The 22,349-nt window shown below is 44.0% G+C and overlaps 1 protein-coding gene across 1 annotated transcript; it reads right to left on the bottom strand.

Annotated features, from left to right (window-relative positions):
- Positions 1-2: 2 nt before the first annotated feature.
- LOC141084772 (mitogen-activated protein kinase 12-like) lies at positions 3-21,696 on the bottom strand. Its single transcript, XM_073569686.1, has 12 exons — positions 21,514-21,696; positions 18,009-18,138; positions 12,262-12,320; positions 11,642-11,753; positions 4,790-4,819; positions 3,758-3,805; positions 3,436-3,550; positions 3,256-3,327; positions 2,558-2,637; positions 1,989-2,067; positions 1,519-1,692; positions 3-1,135 (listed from the first exon to the last, which is right to left on the bottom strand). Exons 1-12 carry the CDS (start codon positions 21,630-21,632, stop codon positions 1,074-1,076), a joined length of 1,080 nt encoding a protein of 359 aa, XP_073425787.1. The 5' UTR covers positions 21,633-21,696; the 3' UTR covers positions 3-1,073.
- Positions 21,697-22,349: the final 653 nt, after the last annotated feature.

Below are 22,349 nucleotides of genomic sequence, written 5' to 3'. Positions count from 1 at the left end.
GAGACGTTTTGAGCTTTTTTTATTATCAGGGTTCACATTTTATACAGTGTCCAATGGGAGAAATAAAACGGGTTCACAGTGTAAGAAAAGGAGATAAGCTGCCGCCACAAAATCACGTGCCGCTTATATCCGGGGGGGGGGGAATCCAGCAACATAGAAAGTATCAGTAATACATCTGCCACATATCTAACGTCAGTGGTCAGCTTTACTGCTGCTTGCAAAGTCCTGATGCGATGGCACAAGGCTGGGAGCGACGTGCACAATCGGGAAGGGGATGTAGGAAATTAGAAAAAGAGCGCCACTATTGTGTACAGGTTGTGCCTGATATTGCAGTTAGGCTTCATTGACGTGAATGAGCTGCACTGCAATACCCGACGTAACCTGTAGATAAGGGTGGCGCTGTTTCTGCAACAAACAAACTTGTCCACAGGCTCTGTAAGGTGTTGCAGGAAAATTTTGTAACGTCCACACTGGACGTTTACAGAATATCGACCATATATACCATAAAGGTCCAAGGTGGGATAACTCCTTTTAAATGTTTTAAAGTTTTGGGATGTCTCTAGGATGTGTAGTGACTTTATGATCAATGGGGGGTCTAATCCTTAGAATAAAGGGGTCACCGCGCTTTTTTAAGGCACCTCCGCTCCACTGTTTGCTGCACAGTGCCACCATGACCACCCACTGTGCGGAGGAACCCTAGCTGGCTCTAGTCACAAGAATAGGACCTTGCTGCATCTCGCTGCACAGTGGGTGGTCGGGGCACCATTGTGCCAGAAAACAATGGATTGAGAGACCAGATCAGATGCCCACTAATCATAAGATGATGGCATATCCCATTATTAAAGGGATATTCCTGTTTTGTAATTGCAATTCCAGACACCGCCTGTGAACAAATGTGGCGCTGTTTCCAGACTTTTCTGTACAGATCATGGGGAAGAGGGTGGACGTCTCTGGTACAAGTACTTCCAGAGTCATTCCTGAGAATGACGGGACCAAAGTCTCAGATGTCTCTAAAACTAGGGAGCTTTGTAGCCTTCTCAAGGAGCCTGGAGAGTTGATGTGTCAACATGTGGTCATGTAGCCTGTTCCTGTGGCTTCTTGGGTTCAAACGTCATGACTTCCATATGGCTTAAACCTGTGTAAGCGTAAAAGAAAAAAATGTCACAGACGGGTCTAAAAAAATAATCAGCAGCAAGTGGTTATTGTCCCTGCAGCACCTCCGCAGGAAATTTGAAGTATTACATGTCATCCCAGTACTGCACATACGGGTCGGGTCCTCCAGAGTGAGAGATGATCTTGGTACCTTGTTTTATTAATTGGTCCTATAAACACCCCTAACCCCTCTAACTCCACATTTCATAAATATGTCTGCCTGCAGCCAACACTCGGGGAATCTTGTAAAAAAAAATAGCTCTTAAGCTCCCCCTAGTGTTGGCTGTAGCAGAAGCTTAACCCAGCGATTGCTGTCAGTGAATAGAAGTTAAATGCAAAGGAGTGCTTCAGTTGTTTAAACTTTACTTTTCCATTCCGGAATTGGAAGGTCCAGACTTTCAAAGGAGTCATCGTATTTTTCAGCAGGCGGGTCAGAGTCAGAGTCATTGTATTCCTCTAAGTAAGGATGTGCCAGGCATTCCGCTGCAGATAGTCTCCTCTCCGGGTCCAAATCCAACATCTTGTCGAGAAGATCAATCTCTAGGGAGACATGAAGGATACAAGTCAATCTACAAGTGTAAGCGGGGGTGGAGCATGAAGCAAAAATTCACATAACTCCAATCATGCCCCGCCCCCACGGAACCTGGGCAAGATAGAACACAATGTATCAGCTGTTACCGGAGTGTTCCAGGGCTGCTAACAATCAGCAGATATGCAGCATGATAACGCGAAGAACGCTGCTGCCGGTCCTTCCCAACTCTAATTGGCTGACAACAGCTAACAATAGATTGTATTCAGTATCCAGACCAACGGTGATAACATACAGTTTACCGTACCTAATGCGCTCATTGTTGGGAAGAGCTCTTTAAAATTCTTCTTCTGTTTCTCGGGGAGCATCTTTAAGTAGTCCTGAGCCTGTAGATGGAATCAAATTAGGAAATTATTGTTTTTTAGGGGGGTGGCAACTTGAGCATTTGCCTATGGCCACCAAGTACAGTACCCAAGCAGCAACATGAGAGTGGCACATGTAAATGTTAACCGATTTGGAACTTGTAGGATTTCAACATTAACCCCTAGACTGCCTTAAACACCCAATTACTTTTCCCTTAAAGGGATAATCCTCTCACGGCCAGGGGTGGGTTGGAGTTATGGAAACAGCCGAGCTATGCTATGTTATTTCCATAACTCCCATTCACTTCTATGGAAGTTATGGAGACACAGCCCGTTCAGCAGCTGCGCATAGATAATCCTTCACTACTTAGGCATTGTATAGCGGTATTATTTAGACAGTGATTTTCACTTATTTTAGCCTTGTAGGGTGCAGTGCTGTGTTATTGGAGTATTATTTCCACATGGTATGGCAGTATTATTTTTTAAATGATAAATGAGAACCCCTCGGACTTACGTGTTTACTTTCCATCTTGTTGATCAGGGAAGGTTTGGGACTTCCTATTACTTCAATAATTTTGTTCAGCTCATCAAAATCTGTAGTAACAGTTAAAGTTCTCTGCAGTCTGAAGCTCCACATACTGATCAGCAGCCGTGTATAGAAACGATACAGAAGTGCTGTAGTTTTCACACCAAGTTTTATAACAGGCTGACACCTCCTGTTATGCTGAGATCATCTCATTATCACCACAAACAGGAATACAATGATCCACTGGGTTACAGCTCACCTCCTCCTTGTGTATACTGACTGATAATCTCTATAGAGTACATAACATGGGATCCGCCATTCACAATAGGTGATGTCACAGCTCACCTCCCCCCTCCTGCACAATGACTGATAACACCTCTATGTACAGTAGATAACACAGGATCCACCATTCACAATGGGTGATGTCACAGCTCACCCCCACCCCCTCCTGTACAATGACTGATAACACCTCTAGATACAGTAGATAACACAGGATCCACCATTCTCAATCGGTGAAGTCACAGCTCACCTCCTCCTCTACAATGACTGATAACACCTCTATATACAGTAGATAACACAGGAACCACCATTCACAACATATGATGTCACATCTCACCTCCTCCCCCTCACTGCATAATGACTTTTGCAGAGAAACGTTTATCTGAAATTCTGTGTGTAAAGGATACAATCTCCTCCAGGGAATAAGACGCGTCCTGTGATCATTTCCGCCAAGATGCATCCAACAGACCAAATATCCACTGTAAAGAGAGGAAACGTGCCACGGTGTGATCTCAGAGCGCTGTAGTACGGACGTATGGCCGCCGTAATGTGCAGATACTTGAGATTCTACCGGAAATAACATTCACCTGTCTGGCTGTAATGCATCCAGTTGAGGATGATTTCTGGTGCTCTGTACCAGCGAGTTACCACGTATCCGGTCATCTCGAGTTCCATCTGTCGGGCCAGGCCGAAATCTAAAATCTGAAGTTATCATAAAAAATATCTTAGAAAATGTAATATACTGCAGCATCACACCTCACACTAACAAGAGGAACTGTAACACTGATGTTTCCAGGAGGAGTAACGGAGGGATGGCACAAGCTGAAACTACTAATTCTTGGAGAGCAGCCCATTCATTTGCGAATGTCACACTTTAGTCAACTCTGCGGAATAATGTGACTTCTTTACCTTGACCTCGTAATTTTCATCCACTCCAAGGTTGCTCGGCTTTAGATCCTGAAATAGAGAATAATTTCGCACAAAATCAAAGATACTTAATATTGATGATGCCTTATCTTGGGGTAGTAGTGGATACCCCCTTTAAGGAACTTCCCATTGATAAAGCAGGGGTTGGATTTTTAGCATATAGTTCTCTCTTTGACGGGAATCATTGGCCGCTTTTTGGCCTTGCAAATATTCGATTGATTCCGTAATTGCAGCCGTAAAAGTTAGAGCTGCTCAGGAATATCCCCCCCAATGGCTCTCAGAGGGGAGTGCAGAAGAATAAGCGGGTTCACCCTTACTAGCAATTTAATGATGGAACTGCGCCCACTAGTGCTTTATACAGGGACTTCAGTTATAACGGAAAGGGGACCCTTATTGAATCATAATCCTTATAAAGATGATTTTATTTTGTTCCCACCACTCTTTGGAGTATTTTGTTTTTTTGTCTTTTTAAAATCCACCATACGGTTCCAGAGATGTGGACCTTTTTATTTAGTGCTATTTTTAAGATCTATATAAAAGGGCGTGGCAGTATCCTAAAGACACGCCCATGAGGATCCTCTAAGCCACGCCTATTTTAAGAAAAAAAAACATAAAAATTAGCAGGAAACAAAAATGCACATATCTCTGGAACGATATGGCGGATATAAAAAAAAAATACTCAGAGGAGCAGCGGGAGAAGAAGCCCAGCGAGAATAATTTTTGGACCACACCCACTTGTCTAACAAGAATAGATTTGAATACAGGGAAGAAGAGGCCATATCTCAGGAACAGAGAGGCGCAGGAACAAAAGAAAAACATCTCCGGATTCAGGAGAACAGCGGCCTTTACACCAGGAAAAAAAAGAGATGTTTGTGATAGGTGCTTTGAAGGGTCACATTCAGCCATAATAGATCCCCTTGATGCTGAAAGGATCCATGTCTTTACCACTGCATTACCGGCCTCTACTCTTATAAGTGTCAGGCAGATATTGATTTTACATAAATGCGCACTTACCCTGTGAACGATTCCAGCCGAATGAATGTACTGAAGAAGAAAGAAGGAAAATTGATAGTGTTAATGTTATATAACTACTGCTGAAACAAGTACGTAACAGTAGTTGGTCTGAATGGGAAACAGCGCCACTATTGTGCACTGGCTGTGTCCGGTACTGCAGTAGTCACTTAAATGGGGAAAGGCTATTATACAGGACGAGAGGAGGAAATGAGACCCTTTTTTTTTAATTGTGAACAAGTCCTTTAAATTTTTGCCCCGAATGTCCAGTAAACTTTTAAAGTAAGGTGGGATTTTCGGGTGAGGGGCACCATGGCTGACTTTTGGACGGACGCTGCTACTATGGGGACACTGACTCTGCTTCTTTCACTATGAGAATATTACTGATCGACATTTTGAGAATGTCTGCATATTGCATTCTTAATTAAAGGGATGTTACAAGAGTGGGGCCATACAGCGCCCAATGGCAGGAACAGATTCAGTGCCCCAAAACAATGAGACCCAAGTTACATTGAAGAGCAATAAATAACAGTGCGAGCCACAGTGCCCCCATAACAGTGACAACCCTATGGTGCCAGATACGGGGCCACATTCCATCATCAGCCATAATGCCACCGTGTCCCCTCAATGATGTGCCGGCCGTGGTATAGGAGCACTGGACGTGATGGTCTATACGGGGTCTAGTGGCCCCTCATTAACTATTTCAGAATGATCCATTACTAATATAACACCACAAGTCACCAGGGCCATAGAGACCCCAGAGGGCACCCAGGTCCTTTGGTACATAGCAGGTGGGGATTTGTATGGAGACCCAGGAGTTCGAGAGCGCTGAGCCATAGGACCGACCAGCGGCATGAATATATATCATCTTCCTATGTGTTTCCATCAGATATGCAGCACATTCCGACATTCCCTTGTGATACGACCCATTTATTAGGAGGGAGGTAACTGTAAACATGTACGAGCAGGACAGATATTTCTCTGTCGGTTCACTCCCTCGAAATAATAAATGTCTGCAAGGAATGTGCTTCCTACAGTAAAAACAGGAGCAGGGAACCATTACACACAGCTACTGGATAAAATGTTCTTACAGGGGCGTACACAGGTGAGACCCCCTCCAGACCAGCTCCCTTATTGTACCACGTGCTGCCACCCAGGACAGATGGACCTGGCATTTGTCTGGTCCATGCACCCCTTGCCATCACTACAGTTCCTTTGGAGAATGGGGATGTTGCAAAAGTTCCCAAACCCTAGTAGAAGAGCAGATGGAACCAGCCAAGACCTAAGAGTCTGCCCCCATGGTCGGCCAAAGGCAAAGGAAGCAAGATGGTGTATGGTGATGGCATCATGGGTCTCCAGCTAAGAGGAGGTGGCCTTGATGTGCACTGTATGGCCATCATTGTGTATGACATATCTGATCTCCGTGAGGATCGATCACTTCTTGCCATGGATCACTTTGTTCTCGCTGCTTCTACCTCCGAAATTAGGAAACAACCCCAACTAAATACGTGTGCAAAGAACCTAAAACTGACCATAAATGACCCAATTTTTTTAACATGATGTGATACACAGGTTGAACATTTCCCGGGAGTTTGCAAAGGTCTCCAGAATAGAAGAATTTCCATAATTGACTTGTTTCCACCTTGGAATGCATCTGGTTGCAATGAGTTGTCGTTTGTACCACGAAAATTCTCATTTTGAGAAGATGGATTGGGTCGGTTGGATTTTAACACTCCCCATGCTTTGTTACTCTAGAAGATAACTCAGCCGTTCATCCGTCTGACCCTTTTGAAAGAATCATATCATGGTCGGCCAATGCAAGCATGCATGTTTCTGTTGGAGTCGGGAAGGATAGTTATTGGCCAAAGGAATGTGTATGTCTAGAACTATCTTTACCCTATCTGGAACATTTAGGGCATATCTACAGAATCCCATCACTGGGACACCACATTGGACGCTGCCATGACTGGAGAGGTGGCCGGACATGCGTCATTCCCTCTATTCATTCGTATGGTGGTAGCTCCAAAAATTGCAAAGAAAACATGTTCAACAAACTAATGGAGATGGTCACGCACGCACGGCCACCTCTCCATTCCCTACATGAAGAGACGCGCATGCGCATTCCCAATGGCTCTCAATCCCGTGTACATCTCATAAATGTCCCAGATGGGAATAACTTTTTTTTTAAAAAAGTTTCTAACTTTATGGTCCACCAAAGGGAACGGTCATAAGTACCCGATTTGGGGTCCTATTTGGAGAACCAGCTCCTGTAGATTTTTGAAGGAGAGGATCATCCATCTCTCCATTGTCCATGTCCTTGGGGTGCGACCATCACACATCAGACACTACGACTATTTCTATGATTGGGCCATAACTTTCTAAGGTGAGAAAACCTTAAAAGACTTCTAACAAAACCGCTGGGTTGTAAAAAAAAAATAAAACCTCCATGGTAATCAGGTTTTGGATGGTGATGGATAATAGACTCCCGATTCGACCCTGCGGCGGCATCATCGCTCTTAGGTACGAGTCCTCCGGTGGCAGATGCTTTCTTTTATCATTACAGAGCTGATTGTGATTGATTTTTGCCCGTCCTGCTGTTGAGATACATAAATAAATTTTCTGGACTGGAACAAATCGATGCGGGGCGGCCATAAGTCTTCTCGGGACCAGATTGTGTCGTAAAATGAGCACGTCCGCGGCACAAGAGGAGCCTCCTGCAGAAAACAACATGTCTTCATAGACGAAGCTCCCGTAGTCTTACTTTATTTTTTCAATAACTACTGGTTTAAGGGTCTAAAATTTAAAGGGGGCGCTCCACTGCTCTGAAGTAACCGTAGAGGTCGGGTCATCAGTACTAGGGGGCTATTACTTTCCACTGTACATTTTGGGGGGTTTCCTGTATATATGGGAGCTTTGAAACTGCTGTAAACTAAGTTTCCTCTTCTGGTCACATGACATCCTGCTCAACATGCCATTGGCTATAATGCGGCACATGACCTGTAGAGTGAGACACTTTACTGCTTACGATTGCTAAGAGCAGATTTAGGGGCCTCTTGTCGCCCCTATGGAGCAATTTAGAAAAGAAAGAAGATATAAACTCCCAATTTCTCAAGAAGATTTCTAATTCCCCCAGGTTTATTTTATGGCAAAGAAGTCACTTTAATTTGCCCCTTTAAGAAATGAAACATGAATGTAGAAAAGGAATAAACTATTAGTAAAGATTTACTGCTGGGCCCTATTGTGGGTCTGTGTGGGGCCCGGAGGACCCAAATGAGTGACAGCGGCAATAGAGTTTACCTTAGTGGAAAAAAGGAGATAAGCGGCATCTAGATATAAATGGAGCCGCTTATCTCCTGGGAAATAATTTTTTTCAGGTTAACATCCACTTGTCTAAATCTCTTCACAAAAGTCTGAGCAAGAGAAGAGAAGGCGCCTCAACTGATCAGCTGCATTGAAGAAAATATAGACTTAAAGGGATTGTCCATCTCTGGGGTAAATTGTATTAAATGCTTGTATTTTCGGCTAAAAATCATTTTTTTTGATTGGGTTTTAATTTAAAATTTTGCACCCTTTGCCTTCTATAGCCCGTGTGTTGGACTGTCTATTGCTGGCTGCGGAATGAGTTAACTGAGAATCCATCAGTGAGCTTTTCTGAGAATTTTTAACCTTTTTATGTCTTTTTCTCACTTTATTTATGACCACAGATCACATCAAGGTTGAAACGTGCCGGGAAAGGAAAACGATGGCAAATTTTTATTGATACCGAATTTCAAAATTTTAGCCTCGAATACATGATTTACGGTAAGTAAAAAAAATAAAAAAAAAAAAACCTGATTCCCATTGCTCTCAATATAGGAAGGTGACACTTATCTTTTTTCCAAGTCCGGGCTGTTGACTACGTGTGTCTAGATTTGTTTGCACCAAACTAAGATATACTATGTTTTTCATTTTTCTACAATATATAAAGGGTTAATAGCGCAGTAGATAAATTGGATTTTAACCAGAGATAAGCGGCGTCATTGATGCTTTGGCGCCGCTTATCTCCCCAGGAATTTTTTTTTTCACGCAGGTTGAAACTGAGCAGAATCTTGCTCCATTAACCCTTTATATTATAGAAAACGTAAGTCTGATATTCCAAGTTTAGCCCGTTTTCTCACCCGTGTCGTTATCTCAGACGCGTTATCTCTGACTTACACTGTAAATATTTTAATTGCGTCTGCGCCGAGTTTATTTTCTGTGAGCGAGACGTGTATGACTCATTTTTGGGCACGTTCGTAGACCCAGCGATAACCAGAGCCGCCGATAAGATGCGATGGGAGATGATACGAGACGTTTCTAGAGCCAGGATGACGAGTTGCCGGGAAATCACCCGCGATCGGTGGATTTCCAGGTCAACCCCCTCGTCCCAGGGTGTTTTTCTAACTTGTCCCCCATTCTCCACTGACAATATTTAGGTTGTTCCTTTCCCACAAGAAAACCCCCTGGCTGTAATGTATCCATACAAACAGCTGTACCACCAAACCTAAGACGTCCAGACGATCGTGACCGAAAATGGTGATGGCTGAACACTTGTCTGCTATCAAACTGCAGCTAGAAAGGAACAAATATAATAAACTATAAAAAAAATGTCATAACTGGGCAGCTGCGAGCTGGGATAGTCTATGTAAAATACAAGCTGCCACACACAAAATACCTGCAATGAGTAGTAGTGGCTCATCTGGAACATTTATAAACGTTTCCGCCAAAGATCTGACCTTTACTACATAGATACAGTACCAGGACTAAGTCTATTGCACTGATATGGTAACAATTATAACCTTATCATATAGAGACAGTAACAGATCCAAGTCTGAAACATAGATATGGTACCAGAACCAAGCTTACTGATGGATATGATATATTCAAGCTTACTACATAGATACGGTACCAGAAGCAAGCTAACTGCCTAGATATTGTGACAGAACCAAGCTAGCTGCAAATATGTTACCAGAACTAAGCTTGCTACACAGATATGGTTCCAGATCTTAGCTTACTGTATGGTACCAGAACCAGGCTGATTGCATAGATATTGTGACAGAACCAAGCTTACTACATAAATACGGTACCAGACTAAGCGAAAGGTCCCGTTACATTTAGCGATGCACCAGCGATCCCGACAACGACCCGGTCAGGTTCGCTGGTGCATCGCTAAATGGTCACTAGTGAGCTGTCACACAGGCAGATCTCACCAGCGATGCAGCAGCGGTCGGCGGTCGTTACTTACCTGTCAGACGGCAGCTCTGATGACGACTTCCTCCCACGTCCATGGAGTCGCTCGTTGGCGCCAGCAGGAAGCCGACGACGAGAAATGGACCAGGACGATCTCGCGCGATCAGCGATATCCAGCAGGGAGCCGGGTCGGAGGTAAGTGTCACATGTAGCGAGATCGCTATGTGTAAAAGGCCCTTTATTGCATAGGTATGATAAAAGTTTCAAGCTTGCTGCATAGATATGGTACCGTAATCAAGAATACTACATAGATATGGTACTAGAACCAAACTTGTCCACAGATGTGGTGACAGTTACTAGTTTACAGCATAATTGTGGTGGCAAACGCCAGCTTGCTACATAGATATTTTAGCAAAAAGGTTACTGCAGAGACAATGCACCAGAAGATAACGGTACCAGAACCAAGCTTACTACATAGATACGGTACCAGGACCAAATTAACTATATAGATACAGTATCAGATCCGAGCTTACTATATAGATGCAGTACCAAAACTAAGCTTACTACGTAGATATGGGAACAGAACCAGGCTTACTACATAGATACGGTACCAGAACCAAACTAACTATATAGATACAGTATCAGATCCGAGCTTACTATATAGATGCAGTACCAAAACGAAGCTTACTGCGTAGATATGGGAACAGAACCAGGCTTACTACATAGATACGGTACCAGGACCAAACTAACTATATAGATACAATATCAGATCCGAGCTTACTATATAGATGCAGTACCAAAACGAAGCTTACTGCGTAGATATGGGAACAGAACCAGGCTTACTACATAGATACGGTACCAGAACCAAACTAACTATATAGATACAGTATCAGATCCGAGCTTACTATATAGATGCAGTACCAAAACGAAGCTTACTGCGTAGATATGGGAACAGAACCAGGCTTACTACATAGATACGGTACCAGGACCAAACTAACTTTATAAATACAATATCAGATCCGAGCTTACTATATAGATGCAGTACCAAAACGAAGCTTACTACGTAGATATGGGAACAGAACCAGGCTTACTACATAGATGCGGTACCAGAACTGAGATGACTACATAGATATGGGAACAGTAAGAAGCTTTCTGCATAGATATGGTACCAGAACCAAACTCAGTACATGGATATGGGAACAGAACTGAGCTTAGTAAATAGATACATTACCAGAACCAAGATGTTGTTAACTTGTAAATTGCATGCTGTTCTCAAAGTTGAGTATATGATTAGCACGCATGCTTAGGCTGAGTTTTTAGGCTGTAGTGTTCTTCTCCTTATCTTAGTCCCAGGGCAGCTGCCCACATTATAGTACACTTTTTCAGCCGCATAACTCTATGTGGGCCCAGCTGGCCCCCGACAAAATGTCTTGTTCACATTGCACTAAGCAAGATGAAATAGAAGACCAGATCAAAGGAAGAGGAAGATGGTGGTCGCCCTGTAACAGCGCGTAACTACTTTCTAATTGGCAAACTAATGGTAAGGTAGCTACGTCCAATAGGAGGCACTAGAGAGACAGCTTTCTTCTTCCTGGAGGAGAGCTAATTTGCATACCCTTTCTTCCCAGCATGCAGGTCTCCACTCACCTGGAGGCCTCGGAGGATCTGATACAGAATGTAGACTATCATGCTGCGGTTCAGCTTCTGCATCTTCATGACCCGTGCCAGGTCCAAAGGAATGAACGGCATAACCAGATAACTAAGTGAAAGGGCAGCACAATGTCAGGTTCAAGAATTTGCATAATACCCACCTCCCCTCTAAAACCTGTAAATGTTCATCAGACCTTTCCAAATTAGATTTATGACCCTCAGAATAATGGGATTATGGGGATAGTACCCAGTTTTTGTCTCTGGACATTAGTTCCGGCTATAAGTTAATTTTCACTTTGTAACTACATATTTTTAAGCCAATCTTATTATAATGATTAACTCCTTGCTCTACATTTATACCTGTCTCTGCCATATTTTTTTTACATTTTTTTTTACTTAATACAAGTCTCTTGCATGGACACAGGTAAATGCATGGAGTTAAATCTTGACATTCTAGCTACCTGCAGCTGCCACTAGGGGGAACTTAACTTGTATGCAGGAAGCTGATTAGCTCCCTCTAGTGGTGAGATATTTTTTTATGTCTGTTTAGGGAGTTTATATATATAAAAAAAAAAACACTATGCGGAATTTAGATTGTAATTATGTTCTTCACTTACAAAGTCTGAAATAATTCCATCGATTCGTCAGGACTGAAGACGTTGAGAAGAGATATAACCTGTAAGCAGAAAGGCGACGTTTAGCGGGATGATGTCAGACTGAAAAAATGAATTGCAAAACTAATCTATGTGTTGTTATGCCCGATGATTTTCCACTAGGTAAAGCACTCTGTGTAAGTTGTCCTGGCCTGTTCCTTTAAGAAGTTGGAACTTAAAAAAAAAAAAAAAAAAAAATCTTTTTGAGCCAATTCTTCAATTTATTTCTCAGCTGATAGTGATGGCGGATCACTTTCTAAACACTCGGCAGCGCTAATGATAATGGAATGCATATGTAATAACATCGCCGCTCAGATATGGATGGGGGATAATGACGGAGGAGAAAGAACGGCTGAAACTTTAATTGGCTGCAGTCACAAATCCTGAATGTGAGGAATGTATGGGAAAGTAAAGAGAACCTATGGCTTCCTCCATTATTAGGAGCCTTGCAAGAAACTTTCTAATGTAACTTGTAAGGTTCTTTGAGGTGAAGTCCAATCCTCCTTATTTTGCAAAGGGAAAACCTTGTATGGGATTTGGGTAAGTTAGTGCCGAGGCCCATTTATTCTTAGGATTGATGGGGGTCCCCATCATGATGTCATATCCTAGTGGTGTACGTGTATCACTATCATAGGACGGGAACAATTCTTCAAATGGAAAAAATTCTTCTTACCTACAGCCACCACTAGAGGGAGCTCACTGCACACCGATTTATAAAGAGTAGTGCAATATACATGTTGTATGCTATAAGCTCCTGAGCTCCCCCTTGTGGTGATTGCAGGCTGCCAAATTTAATGGCATTGAAGATTTAAAAAAAAAAGTGCAGCAGGACAGGACTGGATCTGCAGAACATATATATCTCTATCTATCTATCTATCTATCTATCTATCTATCCAGCAATGCTGTCTTGATGCACTTTTTTAAATCTGTAACTACGCCATTAAATTTGGAAAAATTGTGTCTCCCTTCAGCCACCACTAGAGGGACCTCACTACATACTAATTTATGAGGAAGTTCAGTGCACACATTGTATACAGTAAGCTACTGAGCTCTTCCTAGTGGTGGCAGAAGGTTGCTAAATATGATGGGGTTGTCCAAGGTTTAAAAAAAAAAAAACCAAAGCAAGACAGGACTGACTCCCCAGATTATATATATATATACAGTGCCTACAAGTAGTATTCAACACCCTGCAGATTTAGCAGGTTTGATAAGATGCAAAAAAGTTAGAGCCTTCAAACTTCACACAAGAGCAGGATTTATTAACAGATGCATAAATCTTACAAACCAAAAAGTTATGTTGCTCAGTTAAATTTTAATAAATTTTAAACATACAAGTGTGGGTCAATTATTATTCAACCCCTAGGTTTAATATTTTGTGGAATAACCCTTGTTTGCAATTACAGCTAATAATCGTCTTTTATAAGACCTGATCAGGCCGGCACAGGTCTCTGGAGTTATCTTGGCCCACTCCTCCATGCAGATCTTCTCCAAGTTATCTAGGTTCTTTGGGTGTCTCATGTGGATTTTAATCTTGAGCTCCTTCCACAAGTTTTCAATTGGGTTAAGGTCAGGAGACTGACTAGGCCACTCCAACACCTTGATTTTTTGCCTCTTGAACCAGGCCTTGGTTTTCTTGGCTGTGTGCTTTGGGTCGTTGTCTTGTTGGAAGATGAAATGACGACCCATCTTAAGATCCTTGATGGAGGAGCGGAGGTTCTTGGCCAAAATCTCCAGGTAGGCCGTGCTATCCATCTTCCCATGGATGCGGACCAGATGGCCAGGCCCCTTGGCTGAGAAACAGCCCCACAGCATGATGCTGCCACCACCATGCTTGACTGTAGGGATGGTATTCTTGGGGTCGTATGCAGTGCCATCCAGTCTCCAAACGTCACGTGTGTGGTTGGCACCAAAGATCTCGATCTTGGTCTCATCAGACCAGAGAACCTTGAACCAGTCTGTCTCAGAGTCCTCCAAGTGATCATGAGCAAACTGTAGACGAGCCTTGACATGACGCTTTGAAAGTAAAGGTACCTTACGGGCTCGTCTGGAACGGAGACCATTGCGGTGGAGTACGTTACTTATGGTATTGACTGAAACCAATGTCCCCACTGCCATGAGATCTTCCCGGAGCTCCTTCCTTGTTGTCCTTGGGTTAGCCTTGACTCTTCGGACAAGCCTGGCCTCGGCACGGGAGGAAACTTTCAAAGGCTGTCCAGGCCGTGGAAGGCTAACAGTAGTTCCATAAGCCTTCCACTTCCGGATGATGCTCCCAACAGTGGAGACAGGTAGGCCCAACTCCTTGGAAATGGTTTTGTACCCCTTGCCAGCCTTGTGACCCTCCACGATCTTGTCTCTGATGGCCTTGGAATGCTCCTTTGTCTTTCCCATGTTGACCATGTATGAGTGCTGTTCACAAGTTTGGGGAGGGTCTTAAATAGTCAGAAAAGGCTGGAAAAAGATAATTAATCCAAACATGTGAAGCTCATTGTTCTTTGTGCCTGAAATACTTCTTAATATTTTAGGGGAACCAAACATAACTCTGGTGGTTTGAGGGGTTGAATAATAAATGACCCTCTGAATAAGCTTTTCACAAATTAAAAAAAAATTAAACAAATAAATAACATTCTTTTTTGCTGCAGTGCATTTCACACTTCCAGGCTGATCTACAGTCCAAATGTCACAATGCCAAGTTAATTCCAAATGTGTAAACCTGCTAAATCTGCAGGGGGTTGAATACTACTTGTAGGCACTGTATATATATATATATATATAGTGTGTATGTATATATACATATATAAACACAATGTATATATGCGTGTATATATATATATATATATATATATATATTATATGTACTACGGATCCAGTAATGTCCTACTGCATTTTTTACATCTTGGACAACCCCAATAAATTTGGAAAAATTCTGACTCTCTTCAGCCACCACTAGAGGGAGCTCGCTTCGTGCTGATTTATTGGAGAGTTCAATGTACACGTTGTATGCAGTCATCTACAGAGCTCCCCCTAGTGGTGGATGAAGGGAACCAGTATTTTTCAAAATTTAATGGGGTTCTACAAGATGTAAAAAGGACAGCAGGACAACACTGGTTACACAGCACACACTCATAGATATATATATATATATCTAATATATAAAGCTCAAAGTGTGTGTGTATGTATGTGTGTATGTGTGTGTGTGTGTATGTCCGGGATAGGCATCCGCACCATCGCAGCTACAGCCACAAAATTTGGCACAGTCACACGTCTGGACCCCGAGAGCGTCCTAGGCTATGTTGTGAGGCAAAATTTTAACCCCGCGCGTTCCAATTCACCAAACAATTTTGACCCTATCTACATAATGGGGAAAAAGTGTGTGTGTATCAAGCCCCGCCCCTAATTATGATATAATGGTTGCCATGGCGACGCTGATGTCATCATAGGTTGCAAGCCCCGCCGCTCATTATGATGTCATAATGGTTGACTATGGGATGGAGGATGTGTGATGGGTATATGGGCACGGGACTATTGGATGGAGGATATGTATGATGGGTATATGGGCATGGGACTATGGGATGGAGGATATGTATGATGGGTATATGGGCATGGGACTATGGGATGGAGGATGTGTGACAGGTATATGGGCACGGGACTATGGGATGGAGGATGTGTGATGGGTATATTGGCACGGGACTATGGGATGGAGGCTGTGTGATGGGTATATGGGCACGGGACTATGGGATGGAGGATGTGTGATGGGTATATTGGCACGGGACTATGGGATGGAGGATGTGTGATGGGTATATGGGCACGGGACTATGGGATGGAGGATGTGTGATGGGTATATGGGCACGGGACTATGGGATGGAGGATGTGTGATGGGTATATGGGCACGGGACTATGGGATGGAGGATGTGTGATGGGTATATGGGCACGGGACTATGGGATGGAGGATATGTATGACGGGTATATGGGCACGGGACTATGGGATGGAGGATATGTATGATGGGTATATGGGCATGGGACTATGGGATGGAGGATGTGTGACAGGTATATGGGCACGGGACTATGGGATGGAGGATGTGTGATGGGTATATGGGCATGGGACTATGGGATGGAGGATGTGTGACGGGTATATGGGCACGGGACTATGGGATGGAGGATATGTATGACGGGTATATGGGCATGGGATTATGGGATGAAGGATGTGTGATGGGTATAAGGGCATGGGACTATGGGATGGAGGATGTGTGACGGGTATATGGGCACGGGACTATGGGATGGAGGATATGTATGATGGGTATATGGGCACGGGACTATGGGATGGCGGATGTGTGATGGGTATATGGGCACGGGACTATGGGATGGAGGATGTGTGATGGGTATATGGGCACGGAACTATGGGATGGAGGATGTGTGATGGGTATATGGGCACTGGACTATTGGATGGAGGATGTGTGATGGGTATATGGGCACTGGACTATTGGATGGAGGATATGTATGATGGGTATATGGGCACGGGACTATGGGATGGAGGATATGTATGATGGGTATATGGGCACGGGACTATGGGATGGAGGATGTGTGATGGGTATATGGGCACGGGACTAAGGGATGGAGGATATGTATGACGGGTATATGGGCACGGGACTATGGGATGGAGGATATGTATGATGGGTATATGGGCATGGGACTATGGGATGGAGGATGTGTGACGGGTATATGGGCACGGGACTATGGGATGGCGGATATGTATGATGGGTATATGGGCATGGGATTATGGGATGAAGGATGTATGACGGGTATATGGGCATGGGACTATGGGATGGAGGATGTGTGACGGGTATATGGGCACGGGACTATGGGATGGAGGATATGTATGACGGGTATATGGGCATGGGATTATGGGATGAAGGATGTGTGATGGGTATAAGGGCATGGGACTATGGGATGGAGGATGTGTGACGGGTATATGGGCACGGGACTATGGGATGGAGGATATGTATGATGGGTATATGGGCACGGGACTATGGGATGGCGGATGTGTGATGGGTATATGGGCACGGGACTATGGGATGGAGGATGTGTGATGGGTATATTGGCACGGGACTATGGGATGGAGGATGTGTGATGGGTATATGGGCACGGGACTATGGGATGGAGGATATGTATGACGGGTATATGGGCACGGGACTATGGGATGGAGGATATGTATGATGGGTATATGGGCATGGGACTATGGGATGGAGGATGTGTGACGGGTATATGGGCACGGGACTATGGGATGGCGGATATGTATGATGGGTATATGGGCATGGGATTATGGGATGAAGGATGTATGACGGGTATATGGGCATGGGACTATGGGATGGAGGATGTGTGACGGGTATATGGGCACGGGACTATGGGATGGAGGATATGTATGATGGGTATATGGGCATGGGATTATGGGATGAAGGATGTGTGATGGGTATAAGGGCATGGGACTATGGGATGGAGGATGTGTGACGGGTATATGGGCACGGGACTATGGGATGGCGGATATGTATGATGGGTATATGGGCATGGGACTATGGGATGGCGGATATGTATGATGGGTATATGGGCATGGGACTATGGGATGGCGGATATGTATGATGGGTATATGGGCACGGGCCTATGGGATGACTATATCGGCAGAAGAATAAAAGTGTCTGCGCTGTGACGGGTGATCTTACGTTCTCGTGGTTCATGTGCTTCAGCAGCCGCAGCTCCCGGTAGGCTCTCTTCGCGTGTACCAGGGACTGGAATGGACGGATTAATTTCTTTATGGCGACACGTTCTCCGGTCGCGGTATCCTTGGCCGAGCTACAATGAGATAAATAAGTCAGTTTCCAGATCCGGAAAGCTCTGCAGATTATTACCCTAGGGGCAATGAGTCTTTTCTGCAGAGTTTCGAACCAATTTAGGTTACTTGCATTTTTTTTTTACTTAGATTTTATGTGTTTTTCTGCTTTTTTTTTTTTTTTTTTTTACTTATTTATGGTCTGTTAACCTTCTTTGCGGAAATGCACTAAAATCACGTATGCATCTTATCAGCGGAATTTCTGCCTTTCATGTGAATTGTTATTATCCGCAAATGCAACATATATTTACCGCAAGAAACGTTGACATGTTTTGGATTTTTTTTTTTTAAATCCACCATAGGTCAATTTCTGCAGTGTTAAAACAAATGGTGCAATGGGCATGAGATTTTGCACATTCTTGTACACTACAATTTTTTTTTTAAACTTTTACGCTACAATTTTCAGGGGAAAAATACCCCAAATACTCATGATGGGAACTCAGCTCATGATTATCCCTGGAATATAATATCTGTGAACATTTGAAGTCAAAGTCTTTTGTTCAGAACTCATAACGTTCGTCCTTTACACAGACAGTGATTGCAATACATACTGTGTAATACTTCATTTCCCCTGCGGGGGTGCTGCAGGGAAAGCGAACGTTTGCTGCTAAGTCTCCCTGCAGCAGCGGAGTCACATTGTGACCCACACATCACCTTCTAACCAAAAGTTTGTCCAACGCAGAAAAAAACTTTTTTTTTTTTAAATGATTATTTTTTTTACAGAAACAGCTCTGGTCCATGTGATGCAAGCTAATACTGATCACTTTCAACACTGCAATACCTGACACAGCCTATGGACTAGAGTGGCGCTGTTTTTGCCAAGAATAGCTTTACAAAAACAGGAAGGACGATAAATGTCTAATTGCTGAGGGTCCCAAAGCCCCCTGGGTGAATAGAGCACAACCACTGCTCCATTCACTTCTATAGGACTGACGTTGATAGCTGAGCCATCAATCCCACAGTTTTAATGGTCAGATTTGCTCCCTACAGAAAGAGGACCTCAAATCTTGGGATCAGCGGTCAAATCCCCAGCAATCCTACATGTTTCACCTATCCTGTAAAAACCCCTTTAAGAAGCCAGTTAAACAGAAAAGTCATTTTAGTAGCATACATTGAGGTGCACGGCCAGATTATTATTGTTGCCGCACCTACGATCCACACCACACAGCAAAAAAATGAAGAAAACAAACAGCGCCCCCTAGTGCCAAATTTTTAGGAAATTTAAAATTTACAATGAAAAGAGCCAAAAAAGTTTTTTTTTTTTTGTATAATGTTAATGTAATTAGGTCCTAATTATGGACAGACGAGGCTGTGTTATCCCTCAGGCTTCAGTTAATGAGCCGTAGTCATATATATCTCCCTCCTCCACGTTACAGATGAGAGCGAGCAGCGATGGCACCGGCATCCGAGCCTAATGTTATTGCCCTGGTCCAGCAAGCAGTCATCACTGCCCAGATCATTAACTTCGCTGATAATAATCCCCACTGTATTCATCTCCCCGAATACCAGACTTACCAGCTGCTTACGCCGGGTGATTAGGAAACACGACACGGTGAATGCTAATGTCGTCTCTTCTGTGGGAGGGAGGGGAACAGAACCACGACCCATAGACTTTATCGCAGCGGTTCACGCATCCGTTTTTTTCTCTAATCGTTCCTTGTGTCCGTTCCGCTAAACGCGGCGTCCGTTTTTACGGATAAGACTGACAATCAAGTCTAACGGAGATCAGTCAAAAAAACGGAATGAACGGAATTAATGTTTTCCATCCGCTTTTGATACATTTTAAATGATCCGTTGAAAAAAAAAGGGGGCTACCTCCTGTAGTTTGCAAAAAAGAAAAAAAACGAATGATACATGAGCGAAGAACAGTCCGGCTTCAATAGATATGAAAAAGGAAACGGAAGTGTGACCGAAGCATAAGTCACATTTGTAATAAAAAGAAAAACGGAAGCAAAAACGGAGGTAAAATAGAAACAAAAGTGTTTGTAAATAAATAAATGGATCGGATTGACTATTCGCACTTTGGTTTCTTTTTTTTTTCCCGTTTTTAAGGGATCCGCTTTTACTACAGGTGATTCTGAGGACGTCCAGCGTTCCGGACATGTGCATCGCTAAAAAACACGGATCCGTTTAACGTTTGACATAATGGATAATCTGTTGTGATCCGTTTCCCATAGACTTCAATGTTATAACAACGGATCCGTTTTTCGTGTTTTGGGGACAAAAAAAAAAAGTTGCACAAACTACAGTTTTTGTTTTGGCCCCCCCCCCCCCCAAAAAAAAAACGGATTACAGACGAGGAAAACAGAAGACGATTTATGATACTATTTAGATGAATGTATCCCAAAAATAAATCCCCAAAAAATGAAAGAAAAAGAAAACTATTGGAGCCAACGCCTTGTGCTCAGGGACAAGTACGAGGCTCCAATTTGCAGCTTCTGCCCCATGGTAGCCCGCAGGAGCCCGGGAGCCTGTTTTCCCAGACACTGTAAGGCCGCGTTCACTCTGTTCTGTATTTTGTTCCAGATCCGCAGCCGCTATGGCTATAAAGCTATGTTCACACAGTGCAGGTTTGTTGCATTTTTTGCCGCTTCCTTTGGAAAAACCACAGTGCATGACGGTTCCAGCAAAGCTGCGCGAGTGTGCTGAGCGGGCTGTCAATCAAAGTGCCGGGGAAGTGATTGGATCGGGTAGGCATTGGGTTCTAGCACACGGGCGCCGTCCTAAAATCTGCTGCACGATACAATCTGTTCACTGCTGAGCAATGTGTCCTGCGGCTTTCAGACTACAGAGCTACTACAAGTTCCAGCATGACCTGCTAGAGTCAGGAATGCGGATTTCTGCCTTGGAGAACCCCCCACACACACATATATATACACATATCTATAGATTCCAGCAGTGCCGCGATGCATTATATGGGTATATAGTATCTGTGTTACATTGCGACCCCATGCAGAATGCTCCGCTCCCCGCAGGACCCTTTCTGTCTATGTTTATCCCATTTCTTGGCCAGAAGGGGCGTCTGAAGTCTCAGAATAATAAATGATAATAATCTTTATTTTTATATAGCGCTAACATATTCCGCAGCGCTTTACAGTTTGCACACATTATCATCTCTGTCCCCGATGGGGCTCACAATCTTGATTCCCCATCAGTATGTCTTTGGAGTGTGGGAGGAAACAGGAGAACCCGGAGGAAACCCCCGCAAATACGGGGAGAACATACAAACTCCTCGCAGATGTTGTTCTTGGTGGGATTCGAACCCAGGACTCCAGCGCTGCAATGCTAACCACTGAGCCACCGTGCCGCATCCCAGATATCTCATGCTCAGAACTCACCAGACTGTCCCGTACGCCCCGGACCCCACCGCTCTCAGCTCCTTGTATCGCCCGGGAACCTCCCATTTGGTCTTATTAATCTCTTGGTAGTAGAAACCTTTCCTGGGCGCAGCGTCCATGGTGTGGTGCGGTTAGTAAGCGGCTCGGTGAGTATTATCTCCCCCCCCCCAGGTGCGGCCCTTCCTCCTCCTCCAGGTATGTAAACAGGACGACTTCCTCCGTAAAAACGAAAGGTCACGTAGTTCTCGCACGAGGATTCCTGGAGATTACAGAACCTGTCCCTGCACGTCGCTGACCTGCACATAGGGGAAGAAATCCTAAAATAACCCTGAAATAGCAGTGATGGGGTGTAGGGGGCATAGAGAGCATCTTTGACACCAATATTGTTTGCAAAAACCCATAACCCATTTTACATACTGATCACCCTTTTTCCAAGCCTAAAAGCATCACAGTCTCGCAACTTACGAGCCTTCAAGAAGCAACGTCTCTTGTGAGGTTTTGGGGTGTTTTACTGCACCCTGGAGATTTGACAACTTTTCCAGGGGTCTCCTTTTTACGGGAAAGTTGACTATTATACGTGAACCCCCTTAGAGGCCAGGATGAGGCGCCTAAGGGGGTTAAGCATAAAGCTAAATGGGAAACCTGCTGCCTCCAACAGACGACTGCGCAGGGGAGCCGCGGCACAGCTCAATTCAAGGGAATAGGGTCGGCTGAAGTTCCCTGCACAGTCCCAGGAAAAACAGCAAAGGGGCGGCAGCGCATAGTCAGATCTGCAGCCCCTACATTTAAGGATGTAAGGGGGTCCCAGAGATCAGATCATAAAGTTGGGGCATATC

The sequence above is a fragment of the Dendrobates tinctorius genome, unplaced genomic scaffold, assembly GCF_039654945.1.
Source record: "Dendrobates tinctorius isolate UK_male_01 unplaced genomic scaffold, ASM3965494v1 ptg000027l, whole genome shotgun sequence".
Classification (NCBI taxonomy): domain Eukaryota; kingdom Metazoa; phylum Chordata; class Amphibia; order Anura; family Dendrobatidae; genus Dendrobates; species Dendrobates tinctorius.
The sequence above is the reverse complement of the archived record's forward strand: the minus strand, read 5'-3'. Positions and strand labels throughout refer to the sequence as shown.

Bases quoted from the DNA above. Each gene is read 5' to 3' on its own strand.
- LOC141084772 (XM_073569686.1), bottom strand. From the start codon at position 21,632: ATGGACGCTGCGCCCAGGAAAGGTTTCTACTACCAAGAGATTAATAAG. The intron at 4,820-11,641 runs GTGAGTGGAGAC...TTTCTTCTTCAG, and splicing joins AGATCCTCCGAGGCCTCCAG to TACATTCATTCGGCTGGAAT. The intron at 2,638-3,255 runs GTATCCTTTACA...CTGTTACTACAG, and splicing joins CTTATTCCCTGGAGGAGATT to ATTTTGATGAGCTGAACAAA.